At 54.6% G+C, this 24,074-nt stretch overlaps 1 protein-coding gene across 2 annotated transcripts; it reads right to left on the bottom strand.

Annotated features, from left to right (window-relative positions):
- Nucleotides 1–14,019: 14,019 nt before the first annotated feature.
- On the bottom strand, nucleotides 14,020–21,977 carry SNCB (synuclein beta). 2 transcript variants are annotated; one of them, XM_047072764.1, is made up of 5 exons: nucleotides 21,857–21,977; nucleotides 18,986–19,027; nucleotides 18,644–18,762; nucleotides 14,414–14,485; nucleotides 14,020–14,052 (listed from the first exon to the last, which is right to left on the bottom strand). In XM_047072764.1, exons 1-5 carry the CDS (start codon nucleotides 21,975–21,977, stop codon nucleotides 14,020–14,022), a joined length of 387 nt encoding a protein of 128 aa, XP_046928720.1. The 2 variants fall into 2 exon arrangements, with proteins under 2 accessions (XP_046928720.1, XP_046928725.1); XM_047072769.1 differs by lacking the exon at nucleotides 18,986–19,027 and having other exon boundaries at nucleotides 14,414–14,503.
- Between the last annotated feature and the right edge of the window lie 2,097 nt (nucleotides 21,978–24,074).

Raw genomic sequence — 24,074 nt, 5'->3', positions numbered from 1 at the left:
TCAAGCCTGTAGTATATTTACTATGTGCAGGCCCCATACACCTTCCAGGCAGGTGCTGTGTTCTTATTTTCCAGAAGTGGACACTGAGAGGCAGGCATGGCCCAGAGGGTAACACGCCTCTTCTGAAAGCGCCACCCGCACCCCCCCCCCCCCGGAAGAGTTTGGCTTCTCAGTTCCCAGCTTGCTGCTTTCTGACATGCTAGAAGGTCTGGGGTAGGGACAAAGAGCCTGGTCAGGGCATTAGAAAGATGTGGCATCAGGTGCCAGTTTGGTCACTGACTTGCTCCATGAATTTGAGTGAATATTTCCAGTCTGGGCCTCAGTCTGTGAAGTGGGGGAAGGGATGTAGTTATATCTAGAATCGCTGGCCCAGCCCTGGGTTTAAGATCTGCCAAGACACCATTCTCAGAGGCTCTGCTGCTCACAGTTCTACTGGGTGCTTCCTGGCTCTTGATGGAGCCTCAGTATCCTCAAGCCACTTCTCCAAGAGGCAGCCCAGGCCTGGGGCACCCCCTCCTTATGCCCTACCCTCGCACTGGAACCCAGCTCCATCACTTTCCCCACTGTGTGCTCAGCCCTGGGCCCAGCACTCTCAGGCTTATTTTGTCATCTAGACTCCACAACGATCTCATGGTGGGGGGGTGGGGGGGCATTACCATCCCATTTCACAGATGAAGACACTGAAATCAAAGGGAAAAAAAGACTTGACCAAGGGCACACAGCTGGTGCCGGGGGCTGTGGTTCAGAGCCTGTTGTGTCTCAACCCAAATCCTGGGTTCTTCCTGCTTGTATCAGCTAAGATTTTGGACACTGACGCTTGGCTCTTAAAGCCCCTTTCTGCTTTTTGGGGTCAGGCCAAGGGTCCTCCTGATCCCTTGGACGTGAGGAAGCATGTCCCAACAGATACACGCTCACCAAGATGAGCAGATAAGCCTGCACACTTATGTGGCCTGACTGAGGTAGAAGATTGAAATGATCCCCTAGGTGTGTGGGCCAGCTCACCTCGCATGCAGAGGAGCATGCAGATTGCTTATGGATGTCTGTGCCAGCTTAAGCCAGCCTGGAGAGGCAGGACCTGGCTCCTGCATTCTGCTCAAGAAAAGCTTGCGTGTGTATACGTGCAACTTGTATGTGCAGAATGGCCTATGTCTTTATGTCTTGTGGGGGCCACTTGGACCCTGTGGGTGTACACACGTGTGGCCACATGGCCTCAGGGTCTCACTCATGGAGAGCTGGCCTGGCTGTAGGCACAGGTGCTTGGGCAGAGGAGCCCCTGTGAATTCTTCTTCCAGCCCAGAGACCTGGCCAGTCCGTTCCTTCTTCTCTATATGAAGCCAGGGCTGCCAGGCACCTGCAAACACCTCCTCCCATGGTGATGAGACCAACAAAGGCTTGCAGTACTCCAGAAGGTGTGAGTGTATGCCTGTGTGTGTGTCTGACAATCTGGGTCTGCTGCCCCTCACCCTCTCCGCCCCTTGTCTCCTAGTATCCTTGGAGCAGCAAAGCTTCCTGCCTAGGGCCGTAGGGGAGAAAGAGTCTAGCAAAGGGTGACAGCCATACCTTTTTCCAGAAATGGACCCAGACCATCCATCCGTTCATCCACAAGAGGGCAAGAGTGGACAATCAGGGGTGCACATACTTGGGCTGAGTGAGTGCAGAGGATGGGCAGCAAGCTAAGATATGGAGAGTGTGGGAGAGGGAGTGTGTGCACAGCCTACTCCAGGGTCTAGGGGTACGTGAGGGATACCATGAGTAAATGTGAATGGGCAGAAGCAGGTCAGAGCAGGGTGGCTGTGAGTGTGGTGTGATAAGCGACTATTGTTGAGTTGGGTGTTCTGTGATAGGCAATGGCCGGTGTGAATGCGTAGCTATGCCTGGGTATATACGCAAGGCTCCCACTTAGTGTACTGGGTGGGTGCACAGGTGGCCGTGTGTATGAGTAGGATGGAATGACCAAGGGCCATAGTGTGTGCGTGTGTGTGTGTGTGTGTGTGTGTGTGTGTGTAAGAGAAAGAGAGAGAGAGAGAGAGAGAGAGAGAAGATCGTGGCCTCACCCGGGAGTGGGATGCCCATGTATGAACGCGGTGAGTGTGTAATGGGGTGTGTGATGGTGCCCCAGAGTGTATGCCATACTGAGTGTGCGACAGCGAGTGTGCTCAGTAGTGCCGGTGGTTTCAGTGGAGCCACTCGAGCACAGAGCTCGCTCCAGGGGGCAGATGAATCAACGCGGGCGGACCCCCTTCCCCGCGGTGGCGGGAAGCGCCCCCTCCCGCACAACCCTGTCGAACAATGCGGCCGCACGCGGCGAGGCCGGGCGCAGGGTCCGGGTCCTACACACAGGGAGGGTTGGCCCTCAAGGTCCCTCGAGCGCCGGGCCCCAGGCTGCGGGACCCGCCCCCGCCCCGCCCCACCCCTGCGAGGAGCCTGGAAATGGACACCCGCCGCCCCCGGCCGCGCGCGCACACACACACACCGGCGCACGCTGGGCACACGCCTCGCACGGTGCGCGAGCCCCTCCACCCAGGTGGTTCCAGGACCCTGGACAGCGGCTCTGGGGCGGCCGCAGGCAGAGGAATGGGGTCGCTGCCGCCCGCCCATAGCGGGCAGCAGGTGCGGGCTCGGCACCTACCCTGCTGTGCCACCGCTCGTCTCCTTGGCGCGCTGCGCTCCAGCTCCAGCCGCTGCCGCTGCCGCTGCCGCCGCCGCCGCCCGAGCGGCCTCGGCTGCCTCCGGCGGGGCTGGCGGGCGGACCCGCGGACTCCGCGCCGCCGTCCCCCGCGCCGGCTCCGCGCTCCCGCCCAGCGCCCCGCCCCGGGCATGCGCGCTGGCCGACTAGCGGTCTCCGAAGCCGGGAGGGGGCGGTGCCGGCGAGGACTCGGAGGCTGGAGAGAGGGAGGGGCGCCCTTAGCCCCTCGCTCCTCACCGAGGTTCCCGGGCTCCTGGGTTCCCCGCCCCTCTCGACCGGGTTCCCATTTCACAGACAGGGAGACTGAGGGGCGGAGCGACTGCCCATTTGCCGTGCGTATTGAGGGCGGGGCGCGCTGCTCGTCAGGTTTCACTCAATCCAGCCCCGCGAACACCCTCTACTTGTATTACCGAGGAGGAAATTGGGACTCAGAGAGGGAAAGCCATTTGTCCAAAGACACGCAGCGCCTGGAAAGGGACCCAGGTCGGCGCGATCTCCGAAATCCACCTGCGCGGAAATTTCCCGCCTCCGCCTTGGCCGCACTTCCGGCCGTCTCTCCCCGCACCGCGCCCCGCCCCTGCCCCTTTGTCTCGCCGCCGCCCACGCTCCCACGAGTTGAGGCGACACGAGTAGGGTCGGAGGGAGGCGACTTCGATTCCCTAGCTACGGGCCTCCCCAGCCAGAGTGCCCGCCCACTCTCTGGTCTGTGCAAGCTCGGTTCTCTTCCCTCCGGGTACCCTTGAGCAAGTTGTTTCACCTTTTTGAGCCTCAGTTTCCCAATCTATAAAATGGGACCAACATTAATCATCTCACAGTAGTCTTGGAAAGATGAAGGAACCTGAAGTAGCTGTTCAGGGGCTTCCAGATGAATATGAATTGCCAAGGACATGAGGCCTTCTTGACGTTTCTCCTCAGAAAGAGGAGATAGTCCCCTCCTCTTTGACTTCCTAGAGGAGAACAAATAATTCTGTAATTGCCGAGAGGTGATAAAACCTTCTCACCTGCACCTTGAAACCACCTATTAAAAATGGTAACAACTAACGTTAATGTAACGCTTATTTAGGAGTAGACACCGTTCTAAGTTTTTGTTACAGGTGTCATATAATTTCAATTTCCAATCACTTAGGAACAATATTTATATATTATATTCCCATTTTTCAGATAAGAAGCCTGAGATAGTGATGGGTTAATTGTCTGGGTTCACACACCTAGTTAATGGCGGAGCTAACTCCTGAAACCTCACGCTAAACCCCTAGTTTCTATTCCTCTCGCTTACCTAGTGAACCGTAAATCACCGTTATCTTTTTAAAAATCATTTTTAAAATCCAGATGCTAAAAGAAGAAGGTCTATCCAACCGGCGTTTTCAGCCAACATCCCGGAGAAGCAGAAAACCTCAGGGTACAGGACCAGTGTTCAGCACCACGGACAACAACCACACAAGGGCTGCTTCCTAACGTTTCAGGCCCTGAAAATTGCTCATTCATGCCCACAAAAGCACTTCGCTTCACAGTTTACAAACCCTATTCTACATCCATCGTTTCATTTTATTCCCTCTACAATCCTTCCAGGTAAACATTACCAGCCCCATGATACGGATGAAGACATCGAGTCTTGGAGAGGTTTATAAAACACGAAAAGTGGCAAGAACCAACCTGTGACCTAAAAAGTCCCCCTGGGGCAGGGTGAGGGTGGATAGGAGTAGAACCAGGGCATGAGTGAGGAAGCCGTGAAGTTGTCCACGTGAGAGATGATGATGCCTGAACCATGGCACTGCTTGTTGGGATGGATGAGGGGACAGTTTTGATACCTATTTAGGGGTAAAGCCAACAGGCCTTGGTCATGGATGGTTGTGGCTGTGAAGGGAGAGAAGATTCTGCTGCTTCTCTGAAGTTCTGCCTTGCAGAGATGACTGGGTGGAGGACAGATACCTGATGAGCCCTGGGAAAGAATGTGGGGTGGCCATGCTGAGACATCTGAATCCAAACCTGAGATCTGGAGTAGTCCAGGCTGGAAACAGACCAGGTTTCTGGTGACGGAAGTCACAAGAGGGGTGTCAGTATGTGAAGGAAGGGTATAGGCCAAATAAGGTGAGACAAGGGCCCCACATCCACCCTGAGGAATGCCAACATTAAGGAACCAGCTAGGAAAAGACTGCAAAGAAAAATGAGAAACAGTAGTCTGATAAACCAGAAGAAACTCAGGATAATGATGTCTCAGAAGCTAAGGGAAGAGAATGTTACAGAAGGAAGGTACGGTCAACTGCATCAGGAAGACAAGATATAGCCTGAGAGGCGATCTCTGGACTTGCAAAGAGGGTAATGGAAATTTAATGAAAGCACAGTGAGTGGAGTGGTGGGGGTGGAAGGCAGACTTGGGGTGGGGGAATTGATGTATAAATTGGAGTAAAGAAGTAGAGAGAGCAAGTAGATGACTCTCTCAGCAAATTTGGGCTTGAAGGGAGACAGACAATATCATAATCTCTAGAGTGGGATAGGAGGTTAAGTTGAGGAGATTTGGAGGCATTTGAATTCTGATGAGAGAGGCCAGTAGTGAGGGAAAGGAAAGATGCCAGGAAGGGAGAGCATAATGACTGGGCCCAGATGCTCAGGATGGAAGAAGAGAATGGGATCCAGAGTCCTGGGGCAGCTCACAGACCCTGAGATGAAGATTGAGGGAATGTGGTTTATTGGGGAGGTGTAGGGACACCAGCAGGGCAGTGGAAAGGTGACCCAGGAGGGGAAGGCATCCAATAAGAGGTGGTTATTAAGCCAGCTACCCCAGTGGGTGGCTGAAGCTTAATCCTGCAGGAAGTTTTAGAAAATGGGGTAAATGTACACCTCAGAATTCCTGTGGCTGAAGGCAGAGGAGCTGGTGTATTTATATCCCAGCACCTGGCAGACATTGATGAAGGGCCCACCCGTGGAGCTGTGTGTTAATTCCCAGGCACTTCTGGCCCACAGTACATGTGGATAAAGTGGGTTCCAAAACCCAGGGGCAGATTTTTGACAAAGATTCAGGTACCACCTGTTGGGAGTCTAGCTGGCGGGTACAGAAATTGTAAGGGCATCTGAAGGCATGTGGTCAGAGATCCAGCTGTGTCTGCTACATGGGCACAGTCAGGGCCTCTCTCCACCTGTGCCCTTTGCCACACTCTCCAACCACTTTTGTTCCATGCAAACTTATTGATAGAAACATGCTTAAAAATGAAAATTTCCAGACAACAAAATAAAACACTTGCTAAGACAGAGTGAGAGCTCAAAAAGCGCACGGAAGTAGGCAGTGTGGGTTCAGATCCTGACTCTGACGGCTACTAGCTATGTAGCCTTGACTGCAGTCTGTCTGAGCCTCAACATCGTCCTGTGTACCTCAGCTCTCAGACCTCTGAAGAGGATGTAGGGAGAAATAAAACCACCAAGCACTGAGCATAGTGTAACACTCATGGTAGATGCGAGGGTTATGGCAGGCCCAGCTCTGTGCACCCTTTTCTGACCACAGCACCTCCATTTTCCTTGGGGAACCACCTTCCCGCTCCAGCCCATGTGGTGGGGTAGGACGGGCCTCACCGCCAGCTTTAGGAGTGGGCAGTGACCTAGGCCTGGCCAACCACCGCACAGTGATTAGTTCTGGGGTTGGGGCCAGAGCACAGGACCACAGCCAGAGCAACTGGCTCTCACATTTGCCTGGAGCTTTGGGGGTTGCTAAATTGGTGTGTTGTCTACCTAGAGCTGCTGAGGGGTCATCTTCGTCCCTATGTGGAGTGAATCTGCCTGGGCCTGGGTTATGACTCATCCTGGGGTTTGGGCTCATCCTGTAAAAACTAACATGGTCACCACACCCGTGTGAGTGTGTGTGCGCACGTACCTCGGGTTGGTTTGCTGCTGGGAAGCCACACACGCTCGTACGCACCAGAAGATAAACAAGTGCCTGCAGCTCCTTGGCTGGCGCCCAGGCTGGGGGTGGAATAAACAATCCCAGTGACTTTCTGAAAAGCAAGCGTGTGTGGCAACAGGCGCCATGGAGACAAGCAGCCTGTACCAGAGCAGAGACGGCAGCCAACCCCCAACTCCATGCGCGCACACACACGTACCCCTCGTGCTCTCTCATGTTCATAGCCACTCCATCAAACACAGTCCCCCTTTCACGCCCATTCCAGATCTGCTTGAGGCTAAAGGCTTTTGAGAAAGTGAGATTCCCCATACAGCAGCATCCGCAGTTTCTCAGTTCCTTTGCCTGAGCGCTCGTCGTGGTCTAGGCTGAATTTCAGCAAATCATGGCCTCTGGGGAAGGTGTGATATGGGGGGGGGGAAGGGGGTGGATCATATGGCAGACAGTACCATATAAACCCACTTTCTGAAGAGTTCTTATCTCTGCTTCAGACACACACACACACACACACACACACACACACACACAATACACATTCACTCAGTCCTTTAAGAAACACTCATCCAGACCCCCTACCCACCTAGGCTTGTACAGACACACAGGAATACAAACACTCAGATACATGTCCATCCTCACGCAAGCACTGTATAATCCAATATACTCTAGATGATGATGGTGGTGGTAGTATCGTACCATTCACTGGCCGCCTAAATGTTTTACAGTCATCATCTTATTACGTTTCATACTTAAGTGGGGGTGCTAGGCGGCTTAGTTGGTTAGGCATCTGACTCTTGATTTTGGCTTTGGTCATGATTTCACGGTTTGTGAGATTGAGCCCCGTGTTGGGCTCTGCACTGACAGTGCAGAGCCTACTTGGGATTGTCTTTCTCCCTCTCTCTCTACCCCCACCACTTGCACCCATGCTCTCTCTCTCTCTCTCTCAAAATAAATAAATAAACATTTTATTTTTTTAATGTTTATTTATTTTTGGAGGGAGGGAGAGAGAGAGAGAGAGAGAGAGAGAGAGAGAGAGAGAGAGAGAGAACATGAGCAGGAGAGGGGCAGAGAGGATCTGAAGCGGGCTCTGCACTGACAGCAGAGAGCCTGATACGGGGCTCCAATTCACGAACCATGAAATCATGACGTGAGCCGAAGTCGGATGTTGGAGGCTTAACCGACTGAGTTACCCAGGTGTCCCAATAAATAAACATTTTATTTATTTATTTATTTATTTTTTTAAATTTTTTTAACGTTTATTTATTTTTGGGACAGAGAGAGACAGAGCATGAACGGGGGAGGGGCAGAGAGAGAGAGAGACACAGAATCGGAAACAGGCTCCAGGCTCTGAGCCATCAGCCCAGAGCCTGACGCGGGGCTCGAACTCACGGACCGCGAGATCGTGACCTGGCTGAAGCCGGACGCTTAACTGACTGCGCCACCCAGGCGCCCCAAATAAACATTTTAAAAACCATTTAAGGAAAACCATTTGAGATTGATATTATTATTCCTATTTCATAAGTGAGGAAACAGAAGTTCAGAGAGATTAAGTAACTTGCCAGGGTCACACAGCTAGAAAGCGACAGAGCTGGGAGCCAAACTTCTGCCCACACTATTAGCCCTTCTTCATTTAGTCAGATATACATGTGACACCCCATGAATGTGCAGGCAAGCACACACACACACACACACACAGACGAAAACCTTACCTCTTCAGTCAGCCCAAATAGATGTCTATGGGGTCACCTCCCCACCCCATCTCCTCATATGCATCACACCCGGGCCCTCACAGCACTGCCCTATATTCATGAAAGCTCCTGGACTAGGCACCTCTGAGCACAGTCCACTGCCCACAGAGGCCCCTCCCTCCCTCCCTCCGCCCAGCCCCCTTCCCCTGGCAGCTGCAGGCCCTGGCCCAGCTGGGGGCGGCCCTGGGATTTGGATGGGTGACTCAGGCTGAATCATGGCCCAGCTGCTCCTTGGCAGGCCTCTTCCCCATTCTGCCCAGAGAGCTTGTTTTGAAGGCAGAAGTGGGCCTTGGGATGGGGGACAGGAAGAAGGGGAAGCAGGGGATAGGGACAGGGAACAGGGGCACTTGAGAAAGAAAGAGGAATCAGGCACCTGGGGCTCCGTCCTCCACTGCTCAGTGGTTTGCAGGTGCTCTCAGGTGGTCTCTACCCTTGTCCTGCGTTCTTCCAGGAAAAGAGGCCCTTCTTCCTGGACACAGGCTGTGGGCTCCCTCTCTGATCCCAGGGCCCACTTTGGTTCCCCTGCCCCATCTCTTGGCCCTGATGATAACAACAATAACACTATTTACTATTCTAAACTTAAAAAAATTGTTTTTAATGTTTGTTTATTTTTGAGAGAGAGAGAGAGAGAGAGAGAGAGAGTCAGAGTGCAAGCAGGAGAGTCAGAGAGAGAGGGAGACACAGAATCTGAAGCAGGTTCCAGGCTCTGAGCTGTCAGCACAGATCCCAATGCAGGGCTTGAGCTCACAAACCGTGAGATCATGACCTGAGCTGAAGTCGGACGCTTAATTGACTGAGCCACCCAGGTGCCCCAATATTTATTATTCTAATTGATCACTCACATGTTTCAGCAATCCACAGTCTGCAAAGCACTTTTTCATTGGTATCTCATTTAATTCTCTTATTAGTGCCATGGTGGAAATTAGTATCCTTACTTTTGAGCTGAGCACACTGAAGCTCAAAGAGGTTCCACGAACTATCCAGGGTCACCCCGCTTGGTGAAATGACAGAGCCAGGAGCCAAGCTCAGGCTTCCTGGTCCAATCTGTGGAAGATAAGTGTTAGGGCCAGAGATGAGCTACAGCTGGGCATCGTGGGGCATGGTAGGAACATGGTAGGGGGACTGCGAGGTGGCATAGTGGGCCCATGGTGGGAGGCATGGTGAAACCATTGTTGGGGCATCGAAAGGGGCATGGTGGAGTGGCTTGGGAGGGGGCATTGTGGAGGTCATGGCCGAGGCATGATCGGTTGCTTAGTGTGCAGCGGGATCATGACATTTTTCTCTACCCTCTGCAATTCATGGATCATGTTATTTTTTTAATACTTAAAAATTTTTCTTTTCAGTGTTTCAGGCCAATATCCCAAGTCTAAAAAATCCAGAGCTGCGGAGTTTCTACTGAGAAGACTTCAGCTGTGGGTCCTTTGCTTACCAAAGCCTCAGTTTCCTCATCTGAAGAAATGGGTGCAGGCCTTTGGCAGGGTAGGCTATTGAGAGGCACAAATGAAATCACACGCATCATGCCCTTTAGAGGCTGTGAAGGACTTCACAAAAGCTGTTGTTTTTTTTACATTTCGATTTATCTTTTATAAAACAGCTGTGGGTGCTGGGCAGAGGGCGGAGTGGCTTTCTGGGAGCCTGGGGGCGGTGCGGAGAGGGGGAGTGGGTGACAGCTCTTCCTTCCCCCCTGCCTGGGCTCGGGCCTGGCCTTCCCCCACCCTCAGCCCAGAGCCAGTTTCTAGGCAACAGGATGGATGCAGGGATGGTTCGGAGGGGAGAGAGCTATAAATAGGGAAGGGAGAAAACAAAAATAAAGTTCCAGAGAAAGCTGTGGAACCACATTACTAGGGATGGGGGTGGGGAGACCGGGAGGGAGACAGGCGAATGGTGGGAACACCAGGACAGCCCCCAGCTCTTCATCGGGGGAAGAGGGCAATTTTCAGATCAGCCAGCCAGCAAAGACCGTCTGAGTGCTAATATGGGTGCGGTGTGGGGTGTGGGTTCTCTGTGCACAGCTGGGTGGCACAGGGGTGATGAGGAGAAATAAATCACTTCTGGTTGGAGGGCTACGGACTAAGATCAGAGGAGGGAAGGATTTCAACAGGTAGAGGTGGAACTGTCCAGGTAGAAGAAAGAGCACCGGCAAAGGAAGGGAAGGAGTGGGTCAGGTGAGGCGGGGCTGGCCAACAGAGAGGTGGGCCCTTGCTCCCCAGCTCTTCCCATGCCAACCTCCTTTTCATTAAGGTTTCAGCTCTAACCTCACCTCAGATGCCTGACTTGACCACCCCAATTTTACACTGGTCACCAACCCCTCCTTGTCAGATCCTATCACATCACTCTGTTTTACGTTAGTCATAAAACTCAAAATTATCTTATTCCAAGTATTCGTGGATCCAGAGGATGTGAGCTCTCTCAAGGCATCGACCTGCAGCCCCTCGCTTTTAAGAACAGAGCAGGCATTGTTGAACGACTAAATAATCACACATGACACACTCAAGCAACATCCATGTACACGTGTAGACCCAGATACACTTGCATCACATAGGTAAGTGTGCCCACACAGCTCAACCCCTTTCATCTCACTTCAGGCTCCATGAAATTGCACAAGTGTCTGTTATTTCTGCTCTGTGGCTGCCTCCACGTTTCCCTATTGTTGGTGTTTTTTTGTCTCCCCCAGAGAAAGTCGTTTTGGAAAATTCCAAGGGAGGTGAGCTTTGGACTCAGGCTTGGGGCCGAATGTGGACTTTGCCACTTCCCAGAAATATGACCTAGGACAGGTAACTTTGCCTGTCTGGCCTCCATTCTCTCATCCATAAATTTGGCTTTAAAATAACAGGGGCGCCTGGGTGGCGCAGTCGGTTAAGCGTCCGACTTCAGCCAGGTCACGATCTCACAGTCCGTGAGTTCGAGCCCCGCGTCAGGCTCTGGGCTGATGGCTCAGAGCCTGGAGCCTATTTCCGATTCTGTGTCTCCCTCTCTCTCTGCCCCTCCCCCGTTCATGCTCTGTCTCTCTCTGTCCCAAAAATAAATAAACGTTGAAAAAAAAAATTTAAAATAACAAGGAATCCTTGAGGATGGTTTCAAGTAAAATAATGGAGACAAGTGTTGGATGCTGGGGACATACTGGGCACTTGAGAAATGGTTCCATCCCTTCATAAGGGAGGAACCCATCAGCGGTGTCCTCTCACGTGTGTACCCACAGTCAGGACTGCCCTCTGACACAGGGCTGGTATCTTCCACTGATGCATCTGGGCCTGTGCCTGGAATGCATTTAAAGTGACCCTGTCAGATGACAACATTGGTCTCTGAGCAGAAAACCAGGTTCAGAAAACCAGGTGCGTGGCTTGGCACTCAGGAAGGAAGAATAAACCTCCCCATAAGCCAGATGGCGTACCTGATTTTAGCATCTAAAAATGGGGATCAGGTGATGGTAGCTGGAAAAGAGGTGGCAAACTTACATTCTTTACCAGCCAGGTAGTTCATTAAAATGAGTGAAGTGGATGAGATGAATACAATGGGGAGGGAAAGGGACTGTCATTAACTGGAATCAAATGAGAAACCTTTAAACCTTGTGCCAGCACATTAAACATCTCCACAGGCCAAGGTTAACGTGAAGGCCACGAGTTTGCAATCCCTGCAAACTATGAGTTTGTAAATAGTATCTTAATTCAGTCAAAAGGGATCTGAGATCCTGGCACCCACACGTTGAATCAGAGAATCTTGAGCCCACCGGTTTGTTCTCCCTACGCACACGGCTGCCAGCTGCCTCCTACTTCCGGAAATCATGGCTCGCACACTGCAGGCCAAGGTGACCCGAACGGACGGGTCTCTTGCAGCTTTCAAGGCCTACGCGGCCCTGGCACCATCTCCAGGCCCCAACGACTCAGGGAAAGACGAAGCGCTAACACCTAGGAGGTGATTAAATAGAGCAAGCTCCTACCAGCCCCGGGGTCTAAAGGGCGAGGCAGGGCTAAAGTCGGAAAGGAGGTCGCATCCGGGAGAAAAGGGGGTGACGTCTTGCGCAGACCAGGTTAGGGGCCCCTGCGGCAAAGCAAAGCGGGGCTTCCGCAAGGGCGGGGGCGGGGCCTCCGTTCGAGCCAGGTTTAGAGAGCCACTGCGGCAAAAGAGGCCGCAGCGCTGCACCGGTGGGGGCGGAGCCTCAGCTGGCGCTTCTATGCCAATCAGAACAGCGCCTTCCCCCTGCCGGAGGCGGAGCCTTTGCGCCTCACCGCGGCGGCTCCGCCCCCTTCTTCCCCACACCTAGACGGTGTTGGGGGCCCTCTAGTGCCGATCCTGATCCTCTCAGGGCTCCTGGCCGGACTCCCAGCTTTCTGCGTACCTTCGCCCACCTCATCCGAAGCCGAAAACCTTCAGACGCCTTTCCGGGAGGGATAGAACATCGGTTGCCCGAGCTCTGCCTCCTTCTGGGGCAACTGCCATTCCCCTTACCCTTGCGTGGGTTTTTCTGTGTTAGTCAGGTGTGCGCTGCGGGATGCACCTGTAAACGCTCTGCTCGCGCGCAAGCGGGGTCTTTCAGTGCCCGCGCTGCTGGTTTCCGGGGGCTCCTCTGCGGCGCGCGTGTGACTGAGTGCGCGCGCGAGTCTGCACGTGCCGATCAGTGTGTGTGCACGCGTGTCTGCTCGTGCGCGCCTGCTAAGGTGCGTACACTCGGGCTGGCGCGCAAGGACCAGGATACCCGTACACATGTCTGCGCGTGCGTTATCATCCGCGTCCCTACGCTGAGTGTGCAGAGAGGTGTGAGCCCGTCCACCCTGCCCTGCTGCGTGCGGCTCTGGGCTTCCTTCCCTTGGCCTTGCACCCCAGCAGGCGCTTTACGGTCCAGCAGGTGGCGCCTGAGGCCACCTTCACTCCTAGCCAACAGCAGTACCCAGCCTGCGTAGACCCTCTCCCTCCAGGTCATCCCAGGGGAAGATAGGAGATGGAGAAACTGAGGCACGAGGTGGTCAGTCTTGTACCTGGGCTGAGGGTGCCAGGCCTGTAGTCTGGGACCTGGAAGCCGGTCGGCCGCCCCCACCCACCTCCCAACCCTGCCTTTGCCCATGCGGCGGCGGCTACAGACAGATTGGCTTTATTCGTGGACACGCGAAGGGGGGAGGCGCCCGGGCCCGCCCACCCAGGACACGCTCACACGGGGGGTGGGGGACTCTCCATGCCACAATCACGACACACGACGCCCGCGTTCGGACTGGGCCGGCTGAGGGAGGGGGCATGGCACAGCCTGGCTCCTGGTTTTGGTTTAAAAAACAAAACAAAACAAAACAAAAACAACAAACGTTCTTGGGATCGTTGTGGGAGTTGGGTGGGGGGCTCTGGGCTGCCCGGGGGGGGGGGGCCCTCGGAGAGTCTCTGTCGGGGATGTGTGGAGGGAGCCGTCGCTTTCTGATCTTCGTTTAAAAATACATAGAACATGCTACACCCGCGCAGACATTGGACGGGATGCGGTGGGGAGGAGGGCAACATACGTGGGGGCAACAGCCCCGGCCCTGTCCGCGCCCCAGGATTGGACGCGGGCGGGTAGGACAGACAGATGGACAGACACCAACACAGGCTCCAAGGGAGCCCCTCGGAGCAAAGGAAGATCTCGTGTTTGGGGGGAAGGGGTAGAAGGACAGCCCTGGCTCTGGGGGGGTGGGGCAGGGGACAGGGAGGAAATTGTGCTGCTGGTGGGGGGCCGTCCTGGGCCCCTACGCCTCTGGCTCATACTCCTGATACTCCTCCTGCAGTAGAGGGATGGGGGATGGAGTGGGGAAGAGCAAAAGAGGAAGTGGTTGGAGACCAAGTGGCCAGGCTCTGGCCCTGAGACTCCTCCCCTTCAAGGAGGAGCAGTGCACGCCCCTCTCCCTGGGCAGGGGAGGAACCTGGAAGCTGGGACTTTCCAGGGCAGGGGTGCCTGGGGCCCAGTGCTAGGCGCCATCTGTCCTCCCTCTCTGTTGCCACCTCCTAGGGCCTGGTTCTAGAAAAGGGGGGTATGAAGTTCCCTGGCCCAACCGTACCCTACCAGGGTCCTCCCACCCTAGCTGGGGATGGTGGCAATCTTCTAGGATGCCCAAAGCCCCACCCAGCCCTGCCACCCCTCACCTGGGGTGGTTCCTCATAACTCTCCCCTTCTGGCTCCATCAGGGGCTCGATCAGTGGTTCCTCAGCAGCTTCCTGGGCCACTTCCTCTGGCTGCAGGCAGAGAAGGGACAGGGCCATGAGGGCAGCTGGAGATGCTCCTGAAATTTGTACCCTGGGAAGCTTTTGGCTGATTGGGGGAAGGCTGGGCTTTGTTGGCAGTACAACCAGAATTTCTCATTAAATTGTTTATTTGGAGTGCCTCAGAAGTGGAGTGAAGGTGTGAGGGGTGAAATCACCCCAGATCACCAGGAAGCTGGGAGTGGAAAGGGGAAACAAGGCTCTCCATATCCCTCCCCTCAGTACCTGGTAGCCACCTGCGCTTCCATCACTTGGATGGATGGGATGGGATGGGGAGAGAGCACGCTCGATCACCCATTTATCCCTGCCTGCCTTGTGTCAGCCTCTGCTGGGCATCAGGACCCCAGAGACAACCCTGGAGGCTCCTCTGGGCTGGAGGGAGATGGAAGCTCTGAGACAGGGCTGGGCAGGAGCTCTGAGCCATTCCCTTGCCACCTTCCACCCATCCCTCCCCCAGGGTCCTGTGTGGCCTGATTTCTTCAGCGGTTGCTATTTTAAGATAAGCTGGAAGCAACAGCTCATGGTGTTGCTTGGATGTGTGAGCTAAGACTCTCCCCTCCCCCCTGCATCTGCTGCCCAGATGGGTGCAGACCAGCAGGCACACAAGTAGGGGGTTGCCAGACACACGGCCAGCCACCTGCAGGTGAGCACATGTATGTGCACAAACACAAGACTGAGCTAGCTGCCCACAGCACACACAATAACCTGGGGTGCGTGCACGGCTGCACAAGGCCACATATGGGCTGGCACACTCCTGGACCCCTGGGGGAATCTGTAGGTAGGGGGTATACCACCTCCCCATTTTCCACATATAACCACGGTCCCTCCCTACTGGGCAGAGGTAAGAATCTTGGGAGCCTGGGGGGCTGGCACTGAGAAGGCCTGCCTGACCACCTCTGTGGTCTAGTTGCCTTACCCCTATCCAGGCAGCTTTAGTTCTTTCACATTGCCAGTGTAGGTGGGCCCAGTGTAGGTGGGCTGAGTTTATAGCTCCTGACCTGGCTCATTTCCCCCAGTGTACAGATGGGGTACACCAAAACCTAGGAGGTGGGGAAAAATTAGTTTGCTCAGAGTCACCCAGTATTAAAAATCCCAGCTTGTGGGGCACCTGGGTGGCTCAGTTGGTTAAGTGTCTGACTCTTGATTTTGACTCAGGTCATGATCTTGCAGTTCGTGAGTTTAAGCCCTGCATCAGGCTCCCTGCTGACAGTGAGGAGCCCTGCTTGGGATTCTCTCTCTCTGTCTCTCTCTGTTCCTTCCCTGCTCCCTCTCTCTCTTGCTCTCTCAAATAAATAAACTTTAAACCTTTCTTAAAAACAAATAGCTTGAGCACATCATTTGGAAACGACCCAAATGTCCAACAACAGTAGAATGGAGGTGTGCACTATGGCTAATCACACGATAGTTGATGTGCAACAAGAATGAAGAATGACAATGCATGCCACACATGGCTGAATCTCACAGTGTTGAGTGAAAGAAGCTATGTACAGAAGAGCATGTACTTGATGATAACATTTGTATGAAGTGGAAAAATACCCAACTTATTCGTGGTGTCAGAAGTCAAGAAGCAATTACCCTTGGAGGGGGAGGCAGGGCCAGGACAAAGGCGAGGTGAATAAGGGTATAAATGTTAAGAAGGTACTCACTCTCAAGGCCATGCAAATGAGACCCGAGAATGAGTGTCCCCTTCAAATTTTGCACCCCAGACACCTCACTCATCTTACCCTAGCCTGGGCCTGGGGGGTTTGGGACTGGAAGGAGGTCTAAGGCAGGCTTCTGAGGGGCTGATGATCTGTGTCTTGCTGTGGGTGCTGGTTACATGGGGGCGGGGTTCCCTCTTTGAAAATTTCATGCGATCGTGTGGTTTCTGCGTGTACGTTGTACCTCAGTAAAATGTTTACTTAAAAAACATCCCAGCCTGGCCACTCACTAGCTATTTGGCATCAGGTTAAGTCACTTCACCGTGAACTCAGCTGCTTTGGATGGGAAATGAGAGTAGGAATGTGGGGAGGGTCCCATGATAATGCACACGAGCAGGCTGGGAAGTGGAGACACTCAGAAATGTGCATCCTGGACTTGCACGGGTTCCCCATGCCCGGTAACCCCAAAGGGCTGTTGTTTAAAGAGGAAATCCACGATCGTGAGCCCCCTTAGAGCAGAGGTATCACAAGTGCTGGTAGGAGGAAGGAGGCCTGAGAGAAATGGTTCTGTGCAAAGGCCTCTCACAAACAGCTTCGAGGCTGACAACTCAGACTCAGACCTGGATTTCTCAGCACCCCAGCTCCCAGCACAGGGGCCGGCCTTGTGGGGCACCAAGCTACTCCGGTGATGTAACCTGAGCTTATCCTCCCAACCACCTTCTTCTTAGAGAGACAGGCAGGAACTGGGATCTTGGGCAAGTCACTTCACCTCTCTGGGCTTCAGTTCCTTCATCTATAAAGTGAGCTAGTTGTGGAGTTACTCCATGTAACGTGTCTAGAACACTGCCTGCCCGTACAAGACATCAATGAATGGGAGCGGTCCCTGGAAATAATGATAAGAAACGGGAAGTCACACAGCTGATAAAATGCATAGGCAGGACTTGAACCAGAACTTCTGAGTCAAGTCCCAGACTTCCAACAGGGGAAAGGACCAGTTGTGTAAAATGTCTGCAGTGAAGGGTGGTGTGGGGTCTCCTCCCGGAGCCCAGTGGATACACTCATGCAGAATGTACCTAATCTCCCAAACCAAAAGTTGAAGAGACCCTCACGCCCACGAAGGCGGTCTGCACTTGTATGTGGACAGACACGGAGCACCTCACAGAAGGAATGTCTGGCAGACATATAGGACCACAGAGTGCACTGTCACGGTGGTGCACTTCCATGCACACCTGTGGTCACGTGCGCCCCTGGGGGCAGGTATGGATCACTCATACGATGGCAGGGCTATCATCTTTTACTAAGCACTCACTGAATGCAAGTCAGGCTCTTTACCTCAGTGGTTCTCAAAGTGTGGTCCTTGAACCTGCAGCATCAGCATCACCTGGGTACCTGTTAGAAATGCAAACTCTCGGGTCCCATCTCAGACCTAGAGAGTCAGAAATTCTAGGGATGTGGCCAACAGTCTGCATTTTAACCTGACCTCCTGATGATTCTGATGCGCACATACGTTTTGAGAACCTCCAATACGTATTATCCCTAATCTATGTTAGAGCCCTATTGTATTCATCTTCTGTCTTAAAGCCAAAGAATCAGGCTCAGAGATGTGATGGGATCTGCCCAGGGTCACACAGTCAGGATGCAGTGGAGTTGGGATTCAAATCCAACTCTGCAGCGCTTCAGAGATCACAGCTTTTACGCTGTAGTGTATTCTAATGAAAGTATTTGCCTTCATGCGCACGTGGACAGCCACTGTCACTCCCCCCTGGAGGAACATGCCTGCACAAATATGTGATGCATATTTCGCCCCTCCTCCATGGCCAACACTTGCTCATGCCTGCCTCAGGGCCTTTGCACATGCTGTTCCTACTGCCTGAAATACAATTCTCGCATGGCTTGCCTCATCCCTTGGGTGTCAGCTCAAATGTCACCTTGTCAGAGCAGCCCTCCCAACTAAAGCAGTCCCCTTACCGCTTGACTCTCTATCGCATCACCTTTGTCTTTTCTTCGTAGCACTTATCCCTGTCTGAAACCATCTGGTTTATTGGTTGGCTTTTTACTGTCTATCTTCTCCCACTACAGTGTCAGGTCCATGAACATATTCACTGTGGCAACCCCTAGAATAATTCCTCTCTGGCATGGATACTTATTGAATGACAAGAAATGAATGAACAATCAGTGACATACAGACGTGGCCCTAAGTGGTCGAGGTCACGCTCACAAGCAGGATACATGTATACAATCAGATCTGGGTCACTGTCACAGGAAGCACAACACCCATACACAACTTCATGCGGACTCATTCCGAGCTGAGTCTAGCAGGGTCCTGCAGAACGTGAGACAAGGTGTGCCCGGGCTGGCTGGAGGAGCCGGCAGCCCGGTGGCACCCATACAGCTCTGCCTGCCTGGCGTGTGTGTGTGTGTGTGTGTGTGTGTGTGTGTGTGTGCGCGTGTCCATGGCGAGAGGAAAGCTCACCTTCAGATCAGTGGGAAATTCCTCCTTCTTCACCAGGCCTGTGGCTGCTGCAATGTTCCCAGCCCCAGAGAACACGGCTCCTCCAAGATGTGACGCCTGCTCCTTGGTTTTTTCAGCCACTGGAGCAGGCATAGGATTTGAGAAGGGGATTGGGGGCCAAGGTAAAGCAGACATAGATGCATCTGTCCCTCGTGGTGTCCCAGGGCTTGCCTCCCTCGTGGAGCACACTCTCAGGAATCTTTGGGGGTACCCTTTTCCACTGCCAGCCCCCCACCTCCAGATCCCAGTCAGATCCCAGGCCCGAGGTGTGGGAAGGGGGCTGTGCCAGGGCTGGGCTGGTACCTGAGGCCACTCCTTGTACCACCCCCTCTCGAGTCTTGCTTCCTGCAGGGACAAAAAGGAGCACACATAAGGACTCCGAGCTGAGGGAACAGACACTCTGGCAAGCACGGGGTTTACAGAGTGGGCAGAGGGATCCAGACAACAGTGGGCATCCTGGCCTCATCACCGCCTCTTTGGGCCCCCAAAGCCCACAGGTACATCCCTCATCACTGCACTGAACCCTCCACACCTGCTCCCTGAGGACTGCGAGTTCTCCCCCACAGTCTGCCCCTTCTCCACCTGCAACGATACCTGCACCCCTCTGGGGTGTGCCACCTGAGAGCCAGCACTCTACTTCCCCGGTTTCATTTAACTGTCCGACCAGGGTAAGCAGGTGGGGGTGGAGGTGGGGGTGGGGGTGGGGGTGGGGCTGGAGCTGGGAGGTTCGTATTTGGAAAGGTTCCTCTGGTGTCCTTGAGGCCTGACTGCCCACACCTCACCTATGGACACTCACCCCCGCCAGCTCCCACTCCATTCCAACTAAAGACTCTTCTCCTAACTGGGGTGTGAATTTCTCCTTCTGGATGAAGTGAGGGGTCTCAGGTGCACGATGGGTGTCAGGGGGACTGACATCCATGGCATTGGCCAGGCCTTCTTAGGAGGTAGCTGGGAAAGGCAAGATGGCGTGATCTGACGTGGGGGGCAGGAGCCCTCAGGGAAGTGGGGAGTCTGCTATACTGAGGATCTGGCAGTGCAGACAACAGCTGGCAGACCCCAGAATAGGTAAAAGGGTGTCTAGTAGGGCTGAGGCTAGTGGGAGGAGGAGAGGACAGCATGGGAAGGCAGGATCCTCCGGGCTACGGTCAGCCAGACCGAGACAGCAGGGGGCGGGCTGCTTGTACCCAGTCATTCCTCCCACAAACATTTGTTGGCACCTGCTCTGTGCCACGCCCCAGGCCAATGGCTCACTGTCGGATGGGGATAAGAGAAGGGCAGATTTGGTGTCCTGGAACTCATGTAGTGGGGAGGGGACTTCTAGCCTCCAAGGGTACGTGAAGGGGGGAGAGAGCACTGTCTGTGCCTTGACAAATGGGGAACAGGCAGATATGCAGAAAGGAGACTGGGGGTGGGGGTGGGGGTGGGGAGGGTATCTCAGGCACCAGAAACCATGCGGACAGGTACAATGAGGTGTGCTTTCTGGACCTGCACAGAGCACATCAATGCTGTCTGTGCACCTGCAGAGATGGAAATACAGACTGAGGTGGGACCATGAACTGTGGCTATAGGAAGCTGAGGTTTTAATGTGTAGGAACAGGGGGCCGTCAGGGGTTCCTGGGCAGGGGGAGGAGTAGGAGGTGCCAAACTAAGGGGAAGGGGGTGCTTTGAGTCTGTTAGCAGGGAGACTGTGTCAGAGAGCCAGGGATCCATATAGAAGTGAAAGGGCTGGGTAAGGGGAGGCAGGGGGGAGGCAGGGGGGAGGCAGGGGGGAGGCAGGGGAGAGGTCAAAGCTGGGGCCTGGCAGGTGTGGGCTCAAGCCCCCTGTGCCCTAGCTCCAGCTATACCACCTCCCGGCAGGCCTCCCTGCATTTGGTCTCTCCCCAGAAGCCCGAGGAACCTTTCTACTCTGAAATCAGATCATGTCTGTCCCTAGCTTACCATCTCTCGTGGCAGTTGTAATAATCCTTTGCCCTGGCCCACAAGGGCTCTCTCATGAATTGGCTCTTGCCCATTTTTCTGATCTCATCCCCTACCATTGCTTCCTGCCCTCTGCTCTCCAGGCTTGTCTCCTTCAGGCCTTTTCTGCTTCCTCCAACTCCCCTCCCCCACCCAGCTCCTTATTCTTTGGGGTTCAGCTCAAATGCCACCCCCTCGGGTTCCCCTACTGAAGTGGCCCCCATCCCAGCCACTTGATGTCACATGCCACTATGCCAATGATCTGTATCGCTATCCGGAAAGTCAGCAGCTCCTAGTACATAGATAGCAAGAAGTCAACAAACATTTTGCACATCGCCACAATCCCAAATCTGCCACAAACCTGGGCGAATTAACCAGCCCTCTTCAACACACGTGAAGGGTAATTCTGCCTACTCCACACTAGTAAGCCCTGAACCACCATATAAATTCAGTAATTGTCAGTTTGGGGCCCTGCATCCCCTTATGCCGATGACCCTGGGGGCTCCCTCTCCTCTCACCCTTGGGGTGAGAGATTTTAACCACTTGGTCTTTCTCCTGACACAGCTGGAAGCTGCTAGGAGGATGGACCCAGAGAGAGGGCAATGGTGCAACCACAGGCATTGGCAGGCAGGAAGACCCTCAGAGCAAGTCAGAGATGGAAGTAGCTGGAGAGGAGGGCGAACAGGGAGCCCCAGGAGGGAGGGCCTGCAAGGAGAGGGGCTTTGGAGTTCATAAAGCTTGGCTCGAACTCCAGCTTCAGGTTTCAGCAGCTGTGTGACCTTGAGCACCATAGTTAGACCTCTGTGGAATGGGCCGGGAGCATAAAGTGAGGTAATGGGCATTATGGCACTTGACACAATACTTGGCAGAGAGTAAGGGCTCAACTCCAACTCCAGGTAACTATTAATCATGTGAAGAATCAGGGGGAAAATAAAAGGCTACCTGCTTTGACCAATACATTGGTCCCCGGCCATTCAGCTGAACCCCACCCTCACCAACTCTTCCCCCACTCCCCCCCCTCCCCATAGGTGTCATCACTGACCCAGGCTTCCTTCAGCTGGCTGTGTCCTCGGTGACCCCTGCTGACCCGGCCCCATCTGCTGACTCATATTCTCCTGCCCAGACCCCTCCCCCCCCACACCCTCCCTCTAAGGACCCCAGCCACACTCCCTCCAAGGACCGGAACCCGGTAGCCCCAAAGCCCTGCCCCTTGCCCACCGACGTAGAGGACGCCCTCCTTAGTCTTCTCCGCGGCCTCGGTGACCCCCTGCTTGGTTTTCTCAGCGGCGGCCACGACGCCCTCCTTGGCCATGGACAGGCCCTTCATGAACACGTCCATCCTGGCGGCCTGGGGAGGGCGAACACACGGGCACGGGTGCGCTGGCCACGCACCCTCACCCCAGCCCTTCCCCTTGGACGCCGGGCCCCCTCCCCTCCCTCCTGAGACTCCAGCGCTCTTCTGGACCGGGAGCCCCCTCCCGTCTTACCCCCTGCCCAGCGTGAGGCCACAGGGCCGCGACGAGTCCTAGCGTCCTTGAAACCCAGGGACGCGGGAGGATCCACTGCCTCGGTTATCCGGGGCCCTGCAACCTGCAGCCCCGAGGAACCGGGGTGCTGGGCTCGGCGCGCAGCCCTAGCGCCTGCCTGTACGTACACACACGACAGAGTCACACGACCATACACACAAACATTCTCCACCGACACGCTCACGTGCACATACAGGACACGCAGACGTTCAAACGCGCACGGACACCCTGACACACGAACACGGGCACGGGCGCACGTCCACAAGGCCACCCAGGCAGTTGCAGACACAGAGCAGCAGTCACACATACCCCAGGGCGCACACTGACACGCACCTAGCGGAGCCGTCTCCCCGTTCTCCAGCGGGTTCCCCAACTCTGCTCCCAGCCCCTTCCCCATCCCGCCCAGTCCCCTCTCCATCCCCAGCCCTTCCCCAACCCGGGCGTCCGGAGCGCGGCCGCCTCACCTGGAAGCTGAGCCCGGGCTTGGGATGGAGCAGCGGCTGCGGCTGCGGCCGGCGGACACTGGGGCTCGGCTAGGCCGGGCTGGGGTGGGCTCGGGGCGGATGGGGAATCGGGGCCTCGCTAGGCGCCCAGGTCCGTCGGCGGCAGGCGGGGCGCGGGCCCTGAGCCGGGGCGCAGCAGTGCCCTGGCCTTGGGTGCGTCGCCAGCCACGGATCGCGCCTTGCGCCCTGCTGCTCTCACGCTCGGGCTCCGGCTCCCGCTCGGGCGCTGCGGCAGCTCTGAGCTCAGCGCCCCCTCTGGCGGCCGCGCCGCCCCCTCAGCCTGACTGACAGGGGGCGGGGAGGGTGACATCTCCGCGGAGCCCGCTGGCCTCCGGGGGCGGCCCCCGACGCGCCTCTGGGGACCCTTGGGCGTCAGACTCGCGTCCCGACCCCAGGAGCCGAGTCTGGCGGTGGAGACAATGCAGAGTGCCAAGAGTAGGGAAAAAAAAAAAAAAAAAAAACTGCATGCAGTTGCCTTTGGGATTCAAGGGGTTCGAATCTCAGCTGTGCTTTTATTAACTGTGGGACCTTGGGCTACTCAGCTCTCCTTTCTGAAAGCCAGTTTCTTTTTCTGTAAAATAGTGGATGATGGATGATTCGCTCAACGAAGGTTGATTGAGAATTTAGACAGGTGCCAGGTAAGTTTGAGGCAATGGAGACAGTGGAAAAGGAAAACAAGGTCCCTGTCCTTGGGGAGTTTACAATGATGTGTTTGTGTGTGTGCAGAAATGGGACACAGGACAGAAAACAAACATGTCAACATTTACACCTAAGAAGATTGTTTCAGCTTGTGAGGAGTGTTATGAAGATAATGAACGGCTGATGTAACAGAATGACTAGAGGGGGGACTTGGGACAGAGTGTCCAGGGAAGACCTCTGTGAGGAGGCCAATGGGAGCAGAGACCCCAGAGAGGGACCAAGGCCAACATGGACAAGATCCAGAGAGGGAATTGGCAAGTGCAAAGGCACTGAGACAGGACGGTGCTTGGGAATAGATAAAAGGAAGTGCAGCTGGAGAACCAGGAAGGAATGAGGAGGTGGACAAGACCACTTTGTGTGTGTGGAGGTGGACAAGACCACTTTGTGTGTGTGTGTGTGTGTGTGTGTGTGTTATGGTGGTGATTGTCAAATGGCCATAGAATGCCAGGTACACATAGGCCCTCAGTTGGAGCTATGACATAATTATGCCCAAGAAGCTATGGGATCCTAGAGGAAGGGGAGTCTGGCAGCTTAGGGGAGTCAGGGAAGTCTACACAGAGGAGGTGACATCTGTGATAGGTCTCCTGGGAGAGGCAAGATTTTTACCTGGAAGACAGGCAGGAAGGGTATTTTAGGCTGTGGGCATAGCATGGGCAAAGGCACTGTGGCTGGAAATGCAGGGTGTATAAGTGACAGGTGATGAGGTGA

The sequence above is a fragment of the Lynx rufus genome, unplaced genomic scaffold, assembly GCF_022079265.1.
Source record: "Lynx rufus isolate CCGP_SWC_20201006 ecotype Redwood Valley unplaced genomic scaffold, mLynRuf1.p SCAF_1, whole genome shotgun sequence".
NCBI lineage: Eukaryota > Metazoa > Chordata > Mammalia > Carnivora > Felidae > Lynx > Lynx rufus.
Note: the sequence above shows the minus strand (reverse complement) of the source record. Positions and strands in the feature narration are given on the sequence as shown.

Excerpts from the sequence above, each read along its gene's own strand:
- SNCB (XM_047072764.1), bottom strand. The coding sequence starts at position 21,977 with ATGGACGTGTTCATGAAGGGCCTGTCCATGGCCAAGGAGGGCGTCGTG. Across the intron at positions 19,028-21,856 it reads GGAGGGCGTCCTCTACGTCG|GAAGCAAGACTCGAGAGGGG; the intron begins GTGGGCAAGGGG and ends TTGTCCCTGCAG. Across the intron at positions 14,486-18,643 it reads AATTTCCCACTGATCTGAAG|GAAGCTGCTGAGGAACCACT; the intron begins GTGAGCTTTCCT and ends GAAGTGGCCCAG.